The 12,887-nt window shown below is 56.1% G+C and overlaps 1 protein-coding gene across 4 annotated transcripts; it reads left to right on the top strand.

Annotated features, from left to right (window-relative positions):
* Positions 1–691: 691 nt before the first annotated feature.
* On the top strand, positions 692–7,430 carry CA2H3orf22 (chromosome A2 C3orf22 homolog). 4 transcript variants are annotated; one of them, XM_042962441.1, is made up of 4 exons: positions 692–797; positions 4,118–4,247; positions 4,948–5,079; positions 7,058–7,430. In XM_042962441.1, exons 2-4 carry the CDS (start codon positions 4,156–4,158, stop codon positions 7,251–7,253), a joined length of 420 nt encoding a protein of 139 aa, XP_042818375.1. In that variant the 5' UTR covers positions 692–797; positions 4,118–4,155; the 3' UTR covers positions 7,254–7,430. The 4 variants fall into 4 exon arrangements, with proteins under 4 accessions (XP_042818375.1, XP_042818368.1, XP_007097452.2 ...); XM_042962434.1 differs by having other exon boundaries at positions 701–809; XM_007097390.3 differs by having other exon boundaries at positions 701–809; positions 7,082–7,430.
* The last annotated feature ends 5,457 nt before the right edge of the window (positions 7,431–12,887 follow it).

The raw sequence follows: 12,887 nt of genomic DNA on the forward strand, positions 1-12,887 counted from the left end.
CAGGCTCTACCACCGCTCTGTGTTAACTCTGTCTCCTGGACATCTCTCAAACCCACTCCCTTCCCTCCATCTCCATCACCACCTCATCCCAAGGCACCGCCTCCTCTCATCTGCATTACTGCCTTTGCTGGTCACCTGGTCTACCCACACTCACTCCTGGTCCCATTCACTTTGTTCTCCACACTCCTGCCAGAGAGATTTTTTTCCAAACACAGATGTAGTCTGGGACACTGAGGCACAGAGAGACTGACATGCTTGCCTGAGGCCACATAGAAGCCAGTGGCCCAGACTGGGAGACAGAGAATTGACCTTCAGGGCCCATGCCCTAAACTCTCACACTGCCCTGGGCTCAAACCCTCATCCCTGTGATTCCTAGGCTGTGGGTAGGGCTCAGGTCAGAGTTGGCCAGGAAAGAGATTTGTAATGGAAGTGAGGTTTCAGCTATTTCTGGGGTATCTCTTCTGTTCCCAGAACCTGCATGGAAGAGATCCCTGCTGTAGGATATGTTCACGTGCATGCTCCACCCAGGGTGCTGGGAGCAGGAAGGCCAGCAGGCCATCACTGCTGTCTCTACAGCCATTCTCTGGGCCTGAGGGGCTTCAGGCCAGATTGTGAACCACATACTGGGGACTCAGCATGCTGAGTTCAGCATGCTGGGGGTGTCACCGATTGTGACTTCAAGGACTTCTGATGTCACAATGAGCCTGTGGGCCTGGCCTATTGGGGCACTAGGGCCAGTGCTCCTGGGGTAGCATGGAAGCCAGGACCATGGCCAGCTTCCGCCCTTCTGGCACCACGTAAGCCAGCCCGTGAGTAGCCTGTAGCTTGAACAGTTCAATGGCCCACTCGTTTCCAGCTGGAGGCTCCATGCACCAAGGCCTGTGTTTCTTTACGTTGCTGAACCAAGAGAGTGCTGTTGCCAGGGCCCTGCCTCCATGCTCTGGGACCAGTCTTGGGGGGTTGAAGGGTCACAGCATCTCTCTCACACCTGGGTAGGGGCAATGCCAGGGAGCCCTGATCTAAGCCCTGACCATCACTGCCAGGACTTGGGGAGGCAGTCTGGGCAGCTGGGAAGGACAGTCCGGGTCAGCTTGGGAAGCCGCAGTGAGACGGTGCCTGTGACAGAAGGCCATGATGTCAGAGTCCCACCCTGGGCTCTGCAGGGGCCACCCTGCCCCCGAGGGAGGTAGATTCAACCCCGTCAGTTTGCAGGGTCACACGCATGGCTTAGGGGGTCTGCAGGTAGGTACGGGGCGGGTGTGAGGGGTGTCCCTTCCCCCGCCTCCTCCAGACTCCTAGGTTCCTGTGGTAGGGCTTCTTCCTTGGGTCCGTCGTTGGTGCGGTCACCTCTTCTAGCCCCATTCAGGACTGTCTGAGGCTGTGAAGTCCCGATGAGCTTCTGGACCCCACCTCTTCCCCTGCTCACCCGGTGGGGGGCAACATAGGCAAACACTTAACCTTTCAGGGCTTTGGTGTCTTTACCTGAAAAACAGGGGTGATCGTATTCTGTTCTCCATCAGGTCAAGCATAGAGTTTAGCAGACACTTCGCTGAGCCCAGAGCCTGGGCTTCCCACCATGACACAGGCACCATCCTGGGCAGGGTCCCTCATCTGGCTTCTCAGGAGGAGGAGGGCCAAAAGCCATAGCCAGGAGTTAGCCACCTGCCCAAGTATGGCTGACAGTAAAGGGCTGTAGGGCCAGGACTATGAAAGGGACCCCACCTCAAGCAAAGCTCTTTGCCAGGTGGGCAAGTCAGTGGAAAAGACCCCCTGCTCAGGGTCAGGAAGACCTTTGGGTAGGATTGAGGGGACAGGTCGCAAGCAGGGCTGCTGCTGACATTTCTGGGCCAGGCAAAGGCCCTCTGGGAACGCTGATCTTCCAGAATCAGAGACCGGGCCAGCCGGGGAGGTGAGTGGGGTGTGCTGGGCTCACAGATAGGTGGGCTTGGCCTTGGACTAGGAGCGTCTGTGTCCAGTGAGGCCATTCAGCTCCTGTCGAGGACCCCGGGGGCAGTGTGCCATAACACTGGAGCAGACAGCACCACAGCCAACTCCCACCCCCTGCCCAAGGCAAGGACACCCTCTGCCCACAGTGAGGGTTTCCAGAAGCCCTCATAGCCCCAGAGGCGAGGGGAGAAGTATGGACAGCGTGGCCCATTTCACCGAGTCCCCACTGGAACAGCCTTGCCCGAGGTCCACTGGCCTCCTGGGGACCCCAGAACCCCAGACTTGGGAAAAGCACTGTGTTCTCCCTTGGCATCCCTCCAGATTTCACTACGTCTTTTACCACGGGTGGGGTGTAGCTGCGGTGAATAGAAAGGGAAGAGAGCCCACAGGTCAGCCTGGGGCATGGGGAGGACGAGGGAGCAGAGTGGTGTGAGGGAGGGAAGCCACACGGTGGCCACACGGGCCCTGCGTTCACGCGTGTGTGCCTGTGCATGTGTGTGCGTGGAGACACGAAGCTACGTGGATGGCTAGTTACTTTTCACCTTCCCAACATGGGTTGGTGAGTGCAGACATTTCCAGAGTTTGCGGGGAAGAGGCCTGTTGCTTTGAGTTCTCCAGCGCAGACCCTGGGACAGGCCCGCGAGTGCGGGTACTTTGGGAGCGGCTCACAGGAGGTACAAGCAGGGGGCCGGAAGTGAGGAGGGGCCAGAAGGAGACATAGTGTGTGGTCACCACGGTGGGCAACCCAGCCCAGTCCCACTGGGTCCTTTGGCCGGCGGACATGTCCCCACCGAGGGGCGAGGCAGCTGGGACATTTATCTGCAACTCCCCCTATGTCGCTGTCCCCCTCCACCCCCCACCCCCCACCAAGGCTGCTTTTGAAGGCAGAAGCCTCTTGGGGCTCATGTGACTTGTGTGTGAGCCTGGCACACGTGTGCAGCCAGAGAACCGCTCTCAGAGTGGCAGACACGACCTCCCTGCAGAGGTGGGAGCAGGGCGGGTGTGGGGGGCTGCTGAGGGTGGCCTGCTCCAAGTCCCGGCCTGACACTAGCTCGTCAGCCAGCCCTGCTTCTGGGCGTCTTTCCACACCAGGAGCCAGCCCCCCGCTGCGGCTTCACCCGTCCGCTCGAGGGACCAAATCTGGAGCCAAGGATGGCAGGGGGCTGGCTCTATCACAAGCTCTAAGCTCATGGTCATGACCCGATGGCTGTTCTGGCCACGGTGAAGATACATTAGCACAGACAGTGGTGGGCAAGGGTCGGGCGATTCGATGGCAAAGGAAACAGTGGTGGTCAGGCCTTAACCCCTGCTGTTCTCAGCCCTGACCTACCTGCATGTGCACCGGGTGCCTTAAAAGGACAGTCCCTCGTACATGGCTGGTGAGTACCAGAAACGGTGCAGCCATTCTGGAAGGCTGTTTGGAAGCTCCTGTTACAACTGATACCCCTGGGGCGCCTGGGCGGCTCAGTCGGTTGAGCATCTGACTCTTGATTTCGGCTGAGGTCATGATCTCACAGTTTGTGCGTTTCAGCCCGTGTTGGGCTCTGCGCTGACAACATGGAGCCTGCTTGGGATTCTCTCTCTTTCTCTCTCTCTGCCTGTCCCCTGTTCACTCTCTATCTCTCCCTCCCACAAAAAAATAAATAAACCGAAACAAATTTTAAAAAATAAATGAATAAAATAAATAAAACCAATACTGCTCAGCACTGAAAAAAAGAACCACCCACTGATTCTCCCACCCACTGGGAGAATTCCCAAGGGAGTGATGCTGCGAGAAAGAAGCCAGGCTCCCAAAGATGCCTACTGGGTAATTCCATTGGTACAACGTTTGTGAAATCCCATCAGTATAGACATGAGAACAGATTCGTGGTTGCTGGGGCTCGGGATGGGCTGTTTGGTTGAGAACCATCCCAGGCGCAGGTACACAAAGCTGCGTGCACACACACACACACACACACACGTGAGAGTGTATAACAGGTGCAGTGTGGTGATGCTGGGCATCAGTGACAGGCCAGCATGACCCGGCCCTCATTCAACCCCACGAGGCTGGCAGGGCCCCCAACTTCTGTCCCCTCTGCGGCCCTCAGGGGATACAGTGTGCCTGGTCTGGGTCCAGAATGGCTCCTCCCACCGCCTCTCTGGCTCTGAGATGCCTCCTCTTGCCTTCCAGCCATGGCTGAAGGGTGTGCCAGAGTTTAATCCCCTTCCATGATGAGCTTGAAGGACCCCAAGAAGTACCCCCAATATAAGAAGAGGAGCACCAAGACCCAGGAAAATTTTGCCAGAAAGTTTCCGTACAGGTACAAGACCTCCCCACCACTAGGGCAAAGTCCCGCCTCCCCTCAGCTCACCCCCTAGCACATTCCATGGCCTGGGCCTGGGGTGGGGTTTTTCATCCCCAGGGAGCTCCCTGTGCAGCTCTGTGACAGTCTGGGTTTCACCTTCTCCACCCCCATCCCAATCTGAGCTGACGGCTCTAGGTGGGTGCCCAGGACCCCCGGGGCCACCCCAGAGCCATAGCCAGCTGCTTGCCTCTGGGCCAGTGGCCTCACAGGAACCACCTGAGGAGCATGTTCGTGAACACCTCCCCCTACCAAACATGTGATGGGATCAGATTGGGGTGGGGACTGGTTTGTAAAGCCCCCAGGGTACTCAGTAAGCAGCAGAGACCCCCAGACTGGGCAGCTCTGGGGCCTCAGCCAGCAGCAGTTACTAAATGTTTTATGTAGGGTCCTGGGGGAAAAAATGCAGCAACTCTGGAGGGCTTCCTGGCTGTGTGACCTTGGGCAAGTCACTTGACCTCTCCCTGCCTCATTTCCTCATTTACAAAGTGTTGGCAACCAGACTTACCTCATAGCACGGTTGTGAATTGACATGTGGGTTAATGTTGATAAAGCACTTAGAACACCACCTGGCAAGCAGAAAGGTCCAGATGACCAAGAGCTATTCATGTGGCTGATGGCTGCCGGTCACCTAAAGATGCCAGGTGCCCCACTGCAGGTTCTCTTGGCTGACAGCCCCCAACGCAGAGTTCCCGAAGCCCTGGGAGGCCACGAAGAGAAATGACTCACTGCGGGATCAGCTGCCCCTGCAGAAGATGCTGGTGCCAACAAGATCCATTCCAGTCAGAGGGTAAGTGTCAGGCCCAGGATGTGGACAGCCACCGCTGCCCATTGACCACACACAAGTCTCCCACCCCAGGTCTGTACACAGACGTTCATGACCCAGCATGCTCCACGTCTAAGCTGAGGAAACCGAGGTCCAGAAAGGAGGCGCTAATGTCCTGTGGTTCCTCCCACAGCAAGGCAGTTTGTGGGAGAGGCTGCAGGGGACCCTCGGGCGGGCGGGCCCCGTCCGCAGGTGGTGAAGCAGGCCTGAGGGGGTAGGGCTTTGCCGCCATCCTTCCACACGGCACAGGCAAAGCAGAGGAAGGGCCGGCAAGCTTCAGGTCTCCGTGCAGCCTGCTCTGAGGGTGGAGGCACTTGCAAGGGACTCTTGGACTGGCCACCTCTAAACTGACCGCATAGACGTGAATACACCTCCCACCCACGGGCACACACGGTGAAGCACCCGGAAACCCTTGGGAAGACCCCACCACACAACATTTCACGTACTCGCCCTGTCAGTGGGCTGGCTGGCACCCACCAGCTGTTACACAATGAAGGGCTTCCCTGACCCTTGGGGGCGGGCATCACCCCACCTCCCAAAGACCCTAGCTCTGCCCTGATTGCCTCTGCGCCTCCCTCCAACTCCAAGCCCTGTGTCTGTTCTGACTGGCCAAGCCCCTGGCTCCACACACTGTATATCACCTCTGGCAGGTCACAGAGACACCTGCACAGTCCCCTAACCAGATATCCGGAGAAGCAATTAAAACACTCAGGCTTGCGCGCAGGCACACACACACACACACACACACGCACAGTTGCGTGCCTATTCCCTGCCCCTACTGGCCCTGACTTTTGTCCTGGGTGTCACATTCCCTCCCTCATCTGGCTGTGGGCTCTTGCTCCAACTGTCTGGACCGATCCAGTGGGCACTGAACTGCAGAGGCTGGAGTCTGAGAGCACAGGGGGTCCTGAGTCTCAGCTTCTACTGCTGCAGAATGGGATCAGCTTCCAGCCAGGCGTCCTGTGGGGACCAGTCAGGCTGTGCACAAGGGCCCAGACTCTTGGTGCTGGGGCCTGCCCCAAGGGTCTGCTATGGGAAGAGGTCTCCCGGCGGATGACACAGAGCAGAGATCTGGAGGACAAACCGAAGTGGTCAGCGGATGTGTCAGGGAGCTCTGGAGGCCGTGGGCTTCTCAACTCACCAGGGCCCAGCACCAGTGGGGAGCCAGTCCCTCCCCTGGGGTGGAGGAGTGGGCAGGGGCCGTGAGCTCCAGGGCAGGCAGGGGGCTGTGGCTGTGGGGCCTCTGCCAAAGGCTTGAAGTAATGGGGAGCAGGCGGCAGAGATCCCCCACCTCATCCTCCGCCCTCTGAACCCCCACCAGCCCTCTGTTGGGGAATTGACCAGAGTGGGATTGTTGGGGGCCAAACGGCCATGGCCAGCAGGTGCCAAAGTAGGGCAGAGAGTGGATGGGGAGAGAGGGTAAGAGAGGGCATGGGCGCCCGGGTGAGAAGCAGAACCTTATACGAAGAACCTTATACGAAGAGATGCTCCAGGCAGCAGAAGTCAAGTGCAAACGTCCTGAGGTGGGACAGATTAATGTCCCACTTAAGGAATTTGAAGTGCCATTTTTCGGGATGGTTAGGAGACAGGGGAGAACGTTAAATGCCAACATTTGTCTGAGGGGGAGTGGGGAGCCACTGAAGTCTGGGGAGCAGGAGGGTAGCATGTCCAGACCTGATGTAGCTGTTAGAGAACGCTGCCTAGGGGAGGATCGGTGGCCTCACACAACGCTGGTGCACCTTCTGGCAGGCACAAAGATGACACTCACTCAATGTCTGGGCAGGCCTGGGGGACCAAGTCCTGGCCACATAGGAGTTCTGACTTGGACATCTGGGGTGGGGGGCTGGCTAGGAGGGCAGCAGAGGCTGGTGTGGGGTCCCAGGGCAGGTCTGGGCTGGGAGCAGAGACTTGACTGTGGCCCTGGCCGACGTCTCTGGACCAGCGGGGTTCCGCATGGCTTCCCTAGGCTTGGGGCACCAGATTTTACATCACTGTCCAGCCTCAGCCCCCCGCCGCTGCCGCCTCCACAGAACTACCTTTGGGAATTCAAGCTACTGAGCCACCGTTTCCCTGGGTCAGGAGTCCCTGCTGCCCTCACTTGTGCCCATGCTGCCCACCCCTCCAGAGGCCTCTCCTAGAGCCCGGCTCTGTGCGGCCTCCCTCTCGGCCACCTTGCAGCGGCCCCAGTGCCCTCGCTTCCGGACAGAGGTGAACTTGAGTGGGGGGCACCGCCTTGAAGGGGCTATTCATCTCCTCAGAACCCACACCGTGTAAATAAACATCACAGGTTCACATCCTGTATCCACTTGCATGGAGCACTTTGCTTCCTGAGCCTCCGTGTTCTCATCTATGTTTAATCTTGAGGGGTTGGCGTGAGAGTTAGTGGGAGGACGGACGTCATTTCCAAGAACTGATTCCAAAGATGTACTCACACATGTGAGGAAACGTATGTGGATAAAACATTCATGACAGCTCCCTAAGAAACAGCGAAGCATCGGAGGCCACCTAATATCCACTAATAGGGGGCTGTTCGGTGACATCAGGGCTGTACCCTGAAACAGTAGGCGGCTACGGAAATGAAGAAACAGCTCTTGATATAAGCTCTCGAGCAATCCACAAAGCATATTAAGAATTTTTTAAAGGCACAGCAGAAGTGTGGCTGATATGCTCCTGCATGTGTGTGTGTGTGTGTGTGTGTAGTAGGTAACAATCTACCTCTGGGTAGAACTGGGGAACTTGGCGACAGGGCTACTAATTTCTGCAATTTTCATACACGAACCTAACAGCACGCCGTCAGTGCATTACAAAGTCTTCAAAGGAAGTATACGTAATACCAACTGCTTTGGAGTTTGTAATGGCGGCACTAGGTAGGAGGGTGCCTGCTGAGGATGTGAGGGTTTCCTCTGCTCTGTTCTACAAAGAGAGGGACTAGGATGTCACTTTGGAGTCCTTGGGTGAATAAAATTGGGGACACTAACGATAGCCCTCTCCCTAGGAGAGAGGGTGTGGGGACCCTGAAAATGGCTATGGGGGCTGCACTGAGTAAGGTGGACAAGGGCCCTATTCCAGAAAGAAGGGGGAATGAGGTCCCCAGTGGAGTGAGAATTGCAATTCTCAGGCCCTGGGGACAGGTGGGTGCTGGTTCTCAGCCTGCAGGAGGCAGAAGTCAGTTCTGCTGCCTGCTCCTGGGGTGTCTGGGGTGCAGAGGACTGCCATAGGGTGGACACCCCAGCAAAGGACTCTGGGCCTCCCTCCCTCCAGGCCCAGGTGGGAAGCAGGCCTGGTGTACCATGCAGCATCTGGTGGTAGAAGGAAGCAGGGACCCCCAGGGTCCCCTCCTGCTGGGGTCGGAGCCAGGCTGACCTCCACTTGGACTGTGTGTGTCTCAGGAGTTTTCCTGCAAGGTGCACAGCTGTGTCCTACTTGATATATACATAATACGGTGCTGCACACCTGTGATGCAGCAGAAGGATCAAGTGACACGTGACCGATGCTTACACCTGCCTGGGAGCTTCTTCTCCAGCGGCCCCCTGCCGCCTCCCTCTGCCGAAGGTAACCACATCTCCCTCCTAACCTTTTAAAACGAGTATCTCGAGGGGCGCCTGGGTGGCTCAGTCGGTTGGGCGTCCGACTTCGGCTCAGGTCATGATCTCATGGTTCATAGGTTTGAGTCCCACGTCGGGCTCTGTGCTGACAGCTCAGAGCCTGGAGCCTGTTTCAGATTCTGTGTCTCCCTCTCTTTCTGCCTCTCCCCCCACTCACACTCTGTCTCTCTCTCTCTCAAAAATAAACATTAAAAAAAAGAATATTTAGGGAAGAAGGAGCTATCTGGATGCAAACTAGTGCAGCCACTCTGGAAAACAGCATAGAGGTTTCTCAAAAATTAAAAATAGAACTACCCTATGACCCAGCAATGGCACTACTAGGTATTTATCCAAGGGATACAGATGTGCTGTTTCGAAGGAGCACATGCACCCCAATGTTTATAGCAGCACTATCAACAATAGCCAAAGTATGGAAAGAGCCCAAGTGTCCATCAATGGATGAATGGATAAAGAAGATGTGGTATATAGATACAATGGAGTATTACTTGGAATCAAAAAGAATGAAATCTTGCCATCTGCAACTACGTGGATGGAACTGGAGGGTATTATGTTAAGCAAAATTAGTCAGAGAAAGGCAAATATATGACTTCACTCATATGAGGACTTTGAGAGACAAAACAGATGAACATAAGGGAAAGGAAGCAAAAATAATATAAAAACAGGGAAGGGGACAAAACCTAAGAGACTCTTAAATACGGAGAACAGACTGAGGGTTACTGGAGGGCTTGTGGGTGGGGGATGGGCTAAATGGGTAAGGGGCATCAAGGAAGACACTTGTTGGGGACACACGGGATGAATCACTGGATTCTACTCCTGAAATCATTATGGCACTCTATGCTAACTAACTTGGATGTAACTTAAAAATAAGTAAAATAGAAAAAAAACAAAGGAGCTGTCTGTCAGTCCTGCTGTGTGCCGAGTGTTTCTCCGTCCATGATGTCCTCAAAGAAGAAAACAGACCCTTCAGGAAGCATGCACGGCAGAAGTCCTCACAGGGAGATGGACAACACCTAAATGTTTGAGTGCAGAGGGATGAGGTAAGCATATCACGGTGGCCCATAGAGCAACCCGGGGCATGCCATCAGCATTTAAGTGCGAACATCCAGATCCCGGATTGTCCTGGTGCCGTGAGCACAGCCACAGTAAAACATACATGGGCAGAGGAACAGGCACAGTCAACAGCGTGCCCAGGGGTGTGGATCTGTCTTCTAAGAATTTATCCTGCGATCGTACCCACACACGCAGGACGAGAACTATGCAGGGACATTCACCGCGGCACAGTAACGCTAACGGACACAAATTAACCCAATTGCCGATCATTTAGGGACCAATGAAATAAAAGCAAGTCTGCAATGGAGTCCTGACTGGTCCCCTATCCCAAGCTGGGTTCCCCCTGGAGCAGATCTGGAGATAAGGATATGGATGCAAGTAGTGTCATTGGGAAGAGATTCCGGGAAGCCCCAGAGACATGGGGACGAGGAAGGAGGCAGGGGGTGTGCTCTTGAGCTGGCGCCACTGAATCCCAGGGGAGAACTCTGCAGGTCATGCCTCAGTGGTATCCCACCGGAGGGGCAAAGGCTGCAGTATTTGTCCCCCAACTTCCAGCAGACGTGGGTTGAGGGCTGCCCGGGGACACCGACTCCCTCACACCCAATATCCCTGTGTTCAGGCCAAGCAGGTCAGAGGGAACCCACAGGAGGGCTGCGGGTACGGTGGCTGGGAGCCACTGGGGCACAGTACCTGGAAGTGGTTAGCGGGATGTGGGCCGGGGGTGGGGTGGGTACTGTCCCCAGCCTCCCCTGAAGCAGGGGCATAGCGGTAGGTAGGCTGCTATGGTAGGCTCTGGCCGATGGCACCTGAGTGGAGGAAGAATGTGGAATCCATCCACAGTCTGCGTCTTCAACATTCTGATGCTTGGGAAGAGGACGATCTGGTCTTGCGGACCATGTGGAGGAGGGCTACAGCCTAGGGACGGGGGAGCAACAGGAGAGAAGGCGTCTGTGTCCCCAGTGGCTCCATGGAGCAGTTGTTCTGACTCCCTTCTGCTGAACAAGAGGAGTCACCGTTGTTGAACTTGTGCCGCAGGCAGCCGCGCCTTCGCCCCAGGAAGAGGGCTGCAGGCCCGTGGGGAAGGGCAGCACCCCGAGGCGTGGCCCACCGACCTGGCAGGGTGCCGTAACGACCCAGCAACCTGAGCAGCTGTGAGCCTTGCCTTCGCCCGGAGGCCACCCAGCCAGTCGCCAAGGCCAGCAGTTGCCACTGGCTGCGATTCTGAAACTGAATAATGCATGAAGTGCTGTTGTTACAAAGAACCGGGGATTTATTTTAGCACAACTTTAAATGATGGAAATAAGCCTCGCAGGAAGCTGCCTGGATGACAAAGCCACAAAATAAAACTGAAAAAACAAAACACAACACAACAAAAACAAACCAATACCATAACTACAAAAAATCCGGGAAACGTTTCCTGACAAAGCCAGAAACAGCAGAACGCTAAAACATTCTAAACAAGTCTTTGCAACCCAACCCACTGGTGTCACCTCCACGCTGGGGAGGGTGGTGACCAGCACCACTCAGTTCTGAGAGATGGAAAACCAGGAAATAAAAGTTCCCAGTACATTAAAATGCCCAGTTTGTGCTTTGAATCCCTTTAGGAACTGGTGCAGCGTTTTAACAGAAAATCTGGGCGCCCTCTTGTCTTGTCCAGCTATTCACGTGAGACCCTGTCTTCCTCGGGCCATCGGAGGACCCAGCTGGGACCTTGCCATTGAGGGGTGGGCAGTCAGCCTGTGATCAGTGAGGACAGACACGTTCTGGCGTCAGCCAGAGAGGAAGCAGGTCAGAGGACACCGGAGCACGATGAATCCCCCAGGGCCAGCAGGACAGGAGGAAGGGGTGCCTCTAACCCTAGAAGGCCTGGGGTGTGGGCCTTGCGGTCACAGCAGAGAGTACATCAGGTGCCATCAGCTGGGGGAGGGCAGTGGAGTGCCTCTCCCGCATGACGGAGTGTGCATGTGATAAGCTACAGGATGCAGCAGGCTCCGAGGAGATGGCAACAGGTCGTGTGATGACCGAACGGGAGGGTGACTTCTAAAGGTGACCACCTGGTTCTGGGTGACACCTGAGTGGGTGATAACTTCAGCAAACAGGTCACATCACAGGCTGTGTGGGCACCGAGGAAGCTCGGAACAAAGGTGTGTGCCATCGAAGTGGGTGTGGGACAGCTGACCAGGATGTGGTGTGGGACACGGTTGTGTGTATAGCATATGGGGGAGCATGTGGGCAACAGGGGCCAGGAACAAGGACACAGGGCCTCCGGGCATGTCACAGGCCCGGCCCCTCCCCCTGGTAACGGTTCAGGATCCTGGGCTTTCCACAGCCCTCCAGTGAGTGGGGTGAGACTTCATAGGGAGCCCAGAGGCGGCCCCTCCCCAAGTTCACAGGGCTGGCTGCCACTGAGCCCCACTGGCAGGGCCCAGGACACAGTGGCCGTGAAGGCCTCAGCAGGCTCCTGAGAAGAGGGAACCCTAGGACTGGCCTGGAGGGAAGAGCATCCACTGCAGACACAGGGAACAACATCAACAAAACCCGAGGCATGAGTGTGACTGAGTTGCCGGTCCCGGCCAGCCTGGCCCTGTGACCAGGCTCACAGGCCCTCACTGCAGGGTGTGGGGGCACCACCAGAGAAGTTTGGCCTCATCCCTGCCAAGCTGTCCTACCTCAGCTGTGTTCTGATGTCTGTTTCTCAAACCCCAAGCGTACCCTGCCCTGTTCTTCCCAAAGTACTGGCATTTTACTTTATCATCCAAGGAAACTGAAAAAGGACACCATATATTCAACCAGTCACTAAGGGGATTTTCAGTCCTTCCTAAGGGAGCACTCCCACAGCTGGCTGTCTTCCCAAAGCCAGAAGGGTGGATACTCATTGCCAAGTGGCCTGACACACGCTGCAAACACACACACACACACACACACACACACACACACACACACACTGAGCTGGTTTCAGCTTTGATCTTCAGCCTAAGCAGATCGAAAGGTTAGACTCCCCCCTCCAAGTTCTCCCAGTTGCCCCTCCAGGCAGAATTTAGCACGCCCCGTCCACAGTGCACAGACTCCTTACCCCGCTGCCCATATAGCCCTTCACACCGGTGCACTGCTGTGAAG

This window comes from Panthera tigris, chromosome A2 (genome assembly GCF_018350195.1).
Source record: "Panthera tigris isolate Pti1 chromosome A2, P.tigris_Pti1_mat1.1, whole genome shotgun sequence".
Lineage (NCBI taxonomy): Eukaryota > Metazoa > Chordata > Mammalia > Carnivora > Felidae > Panthera > Panthera tigris.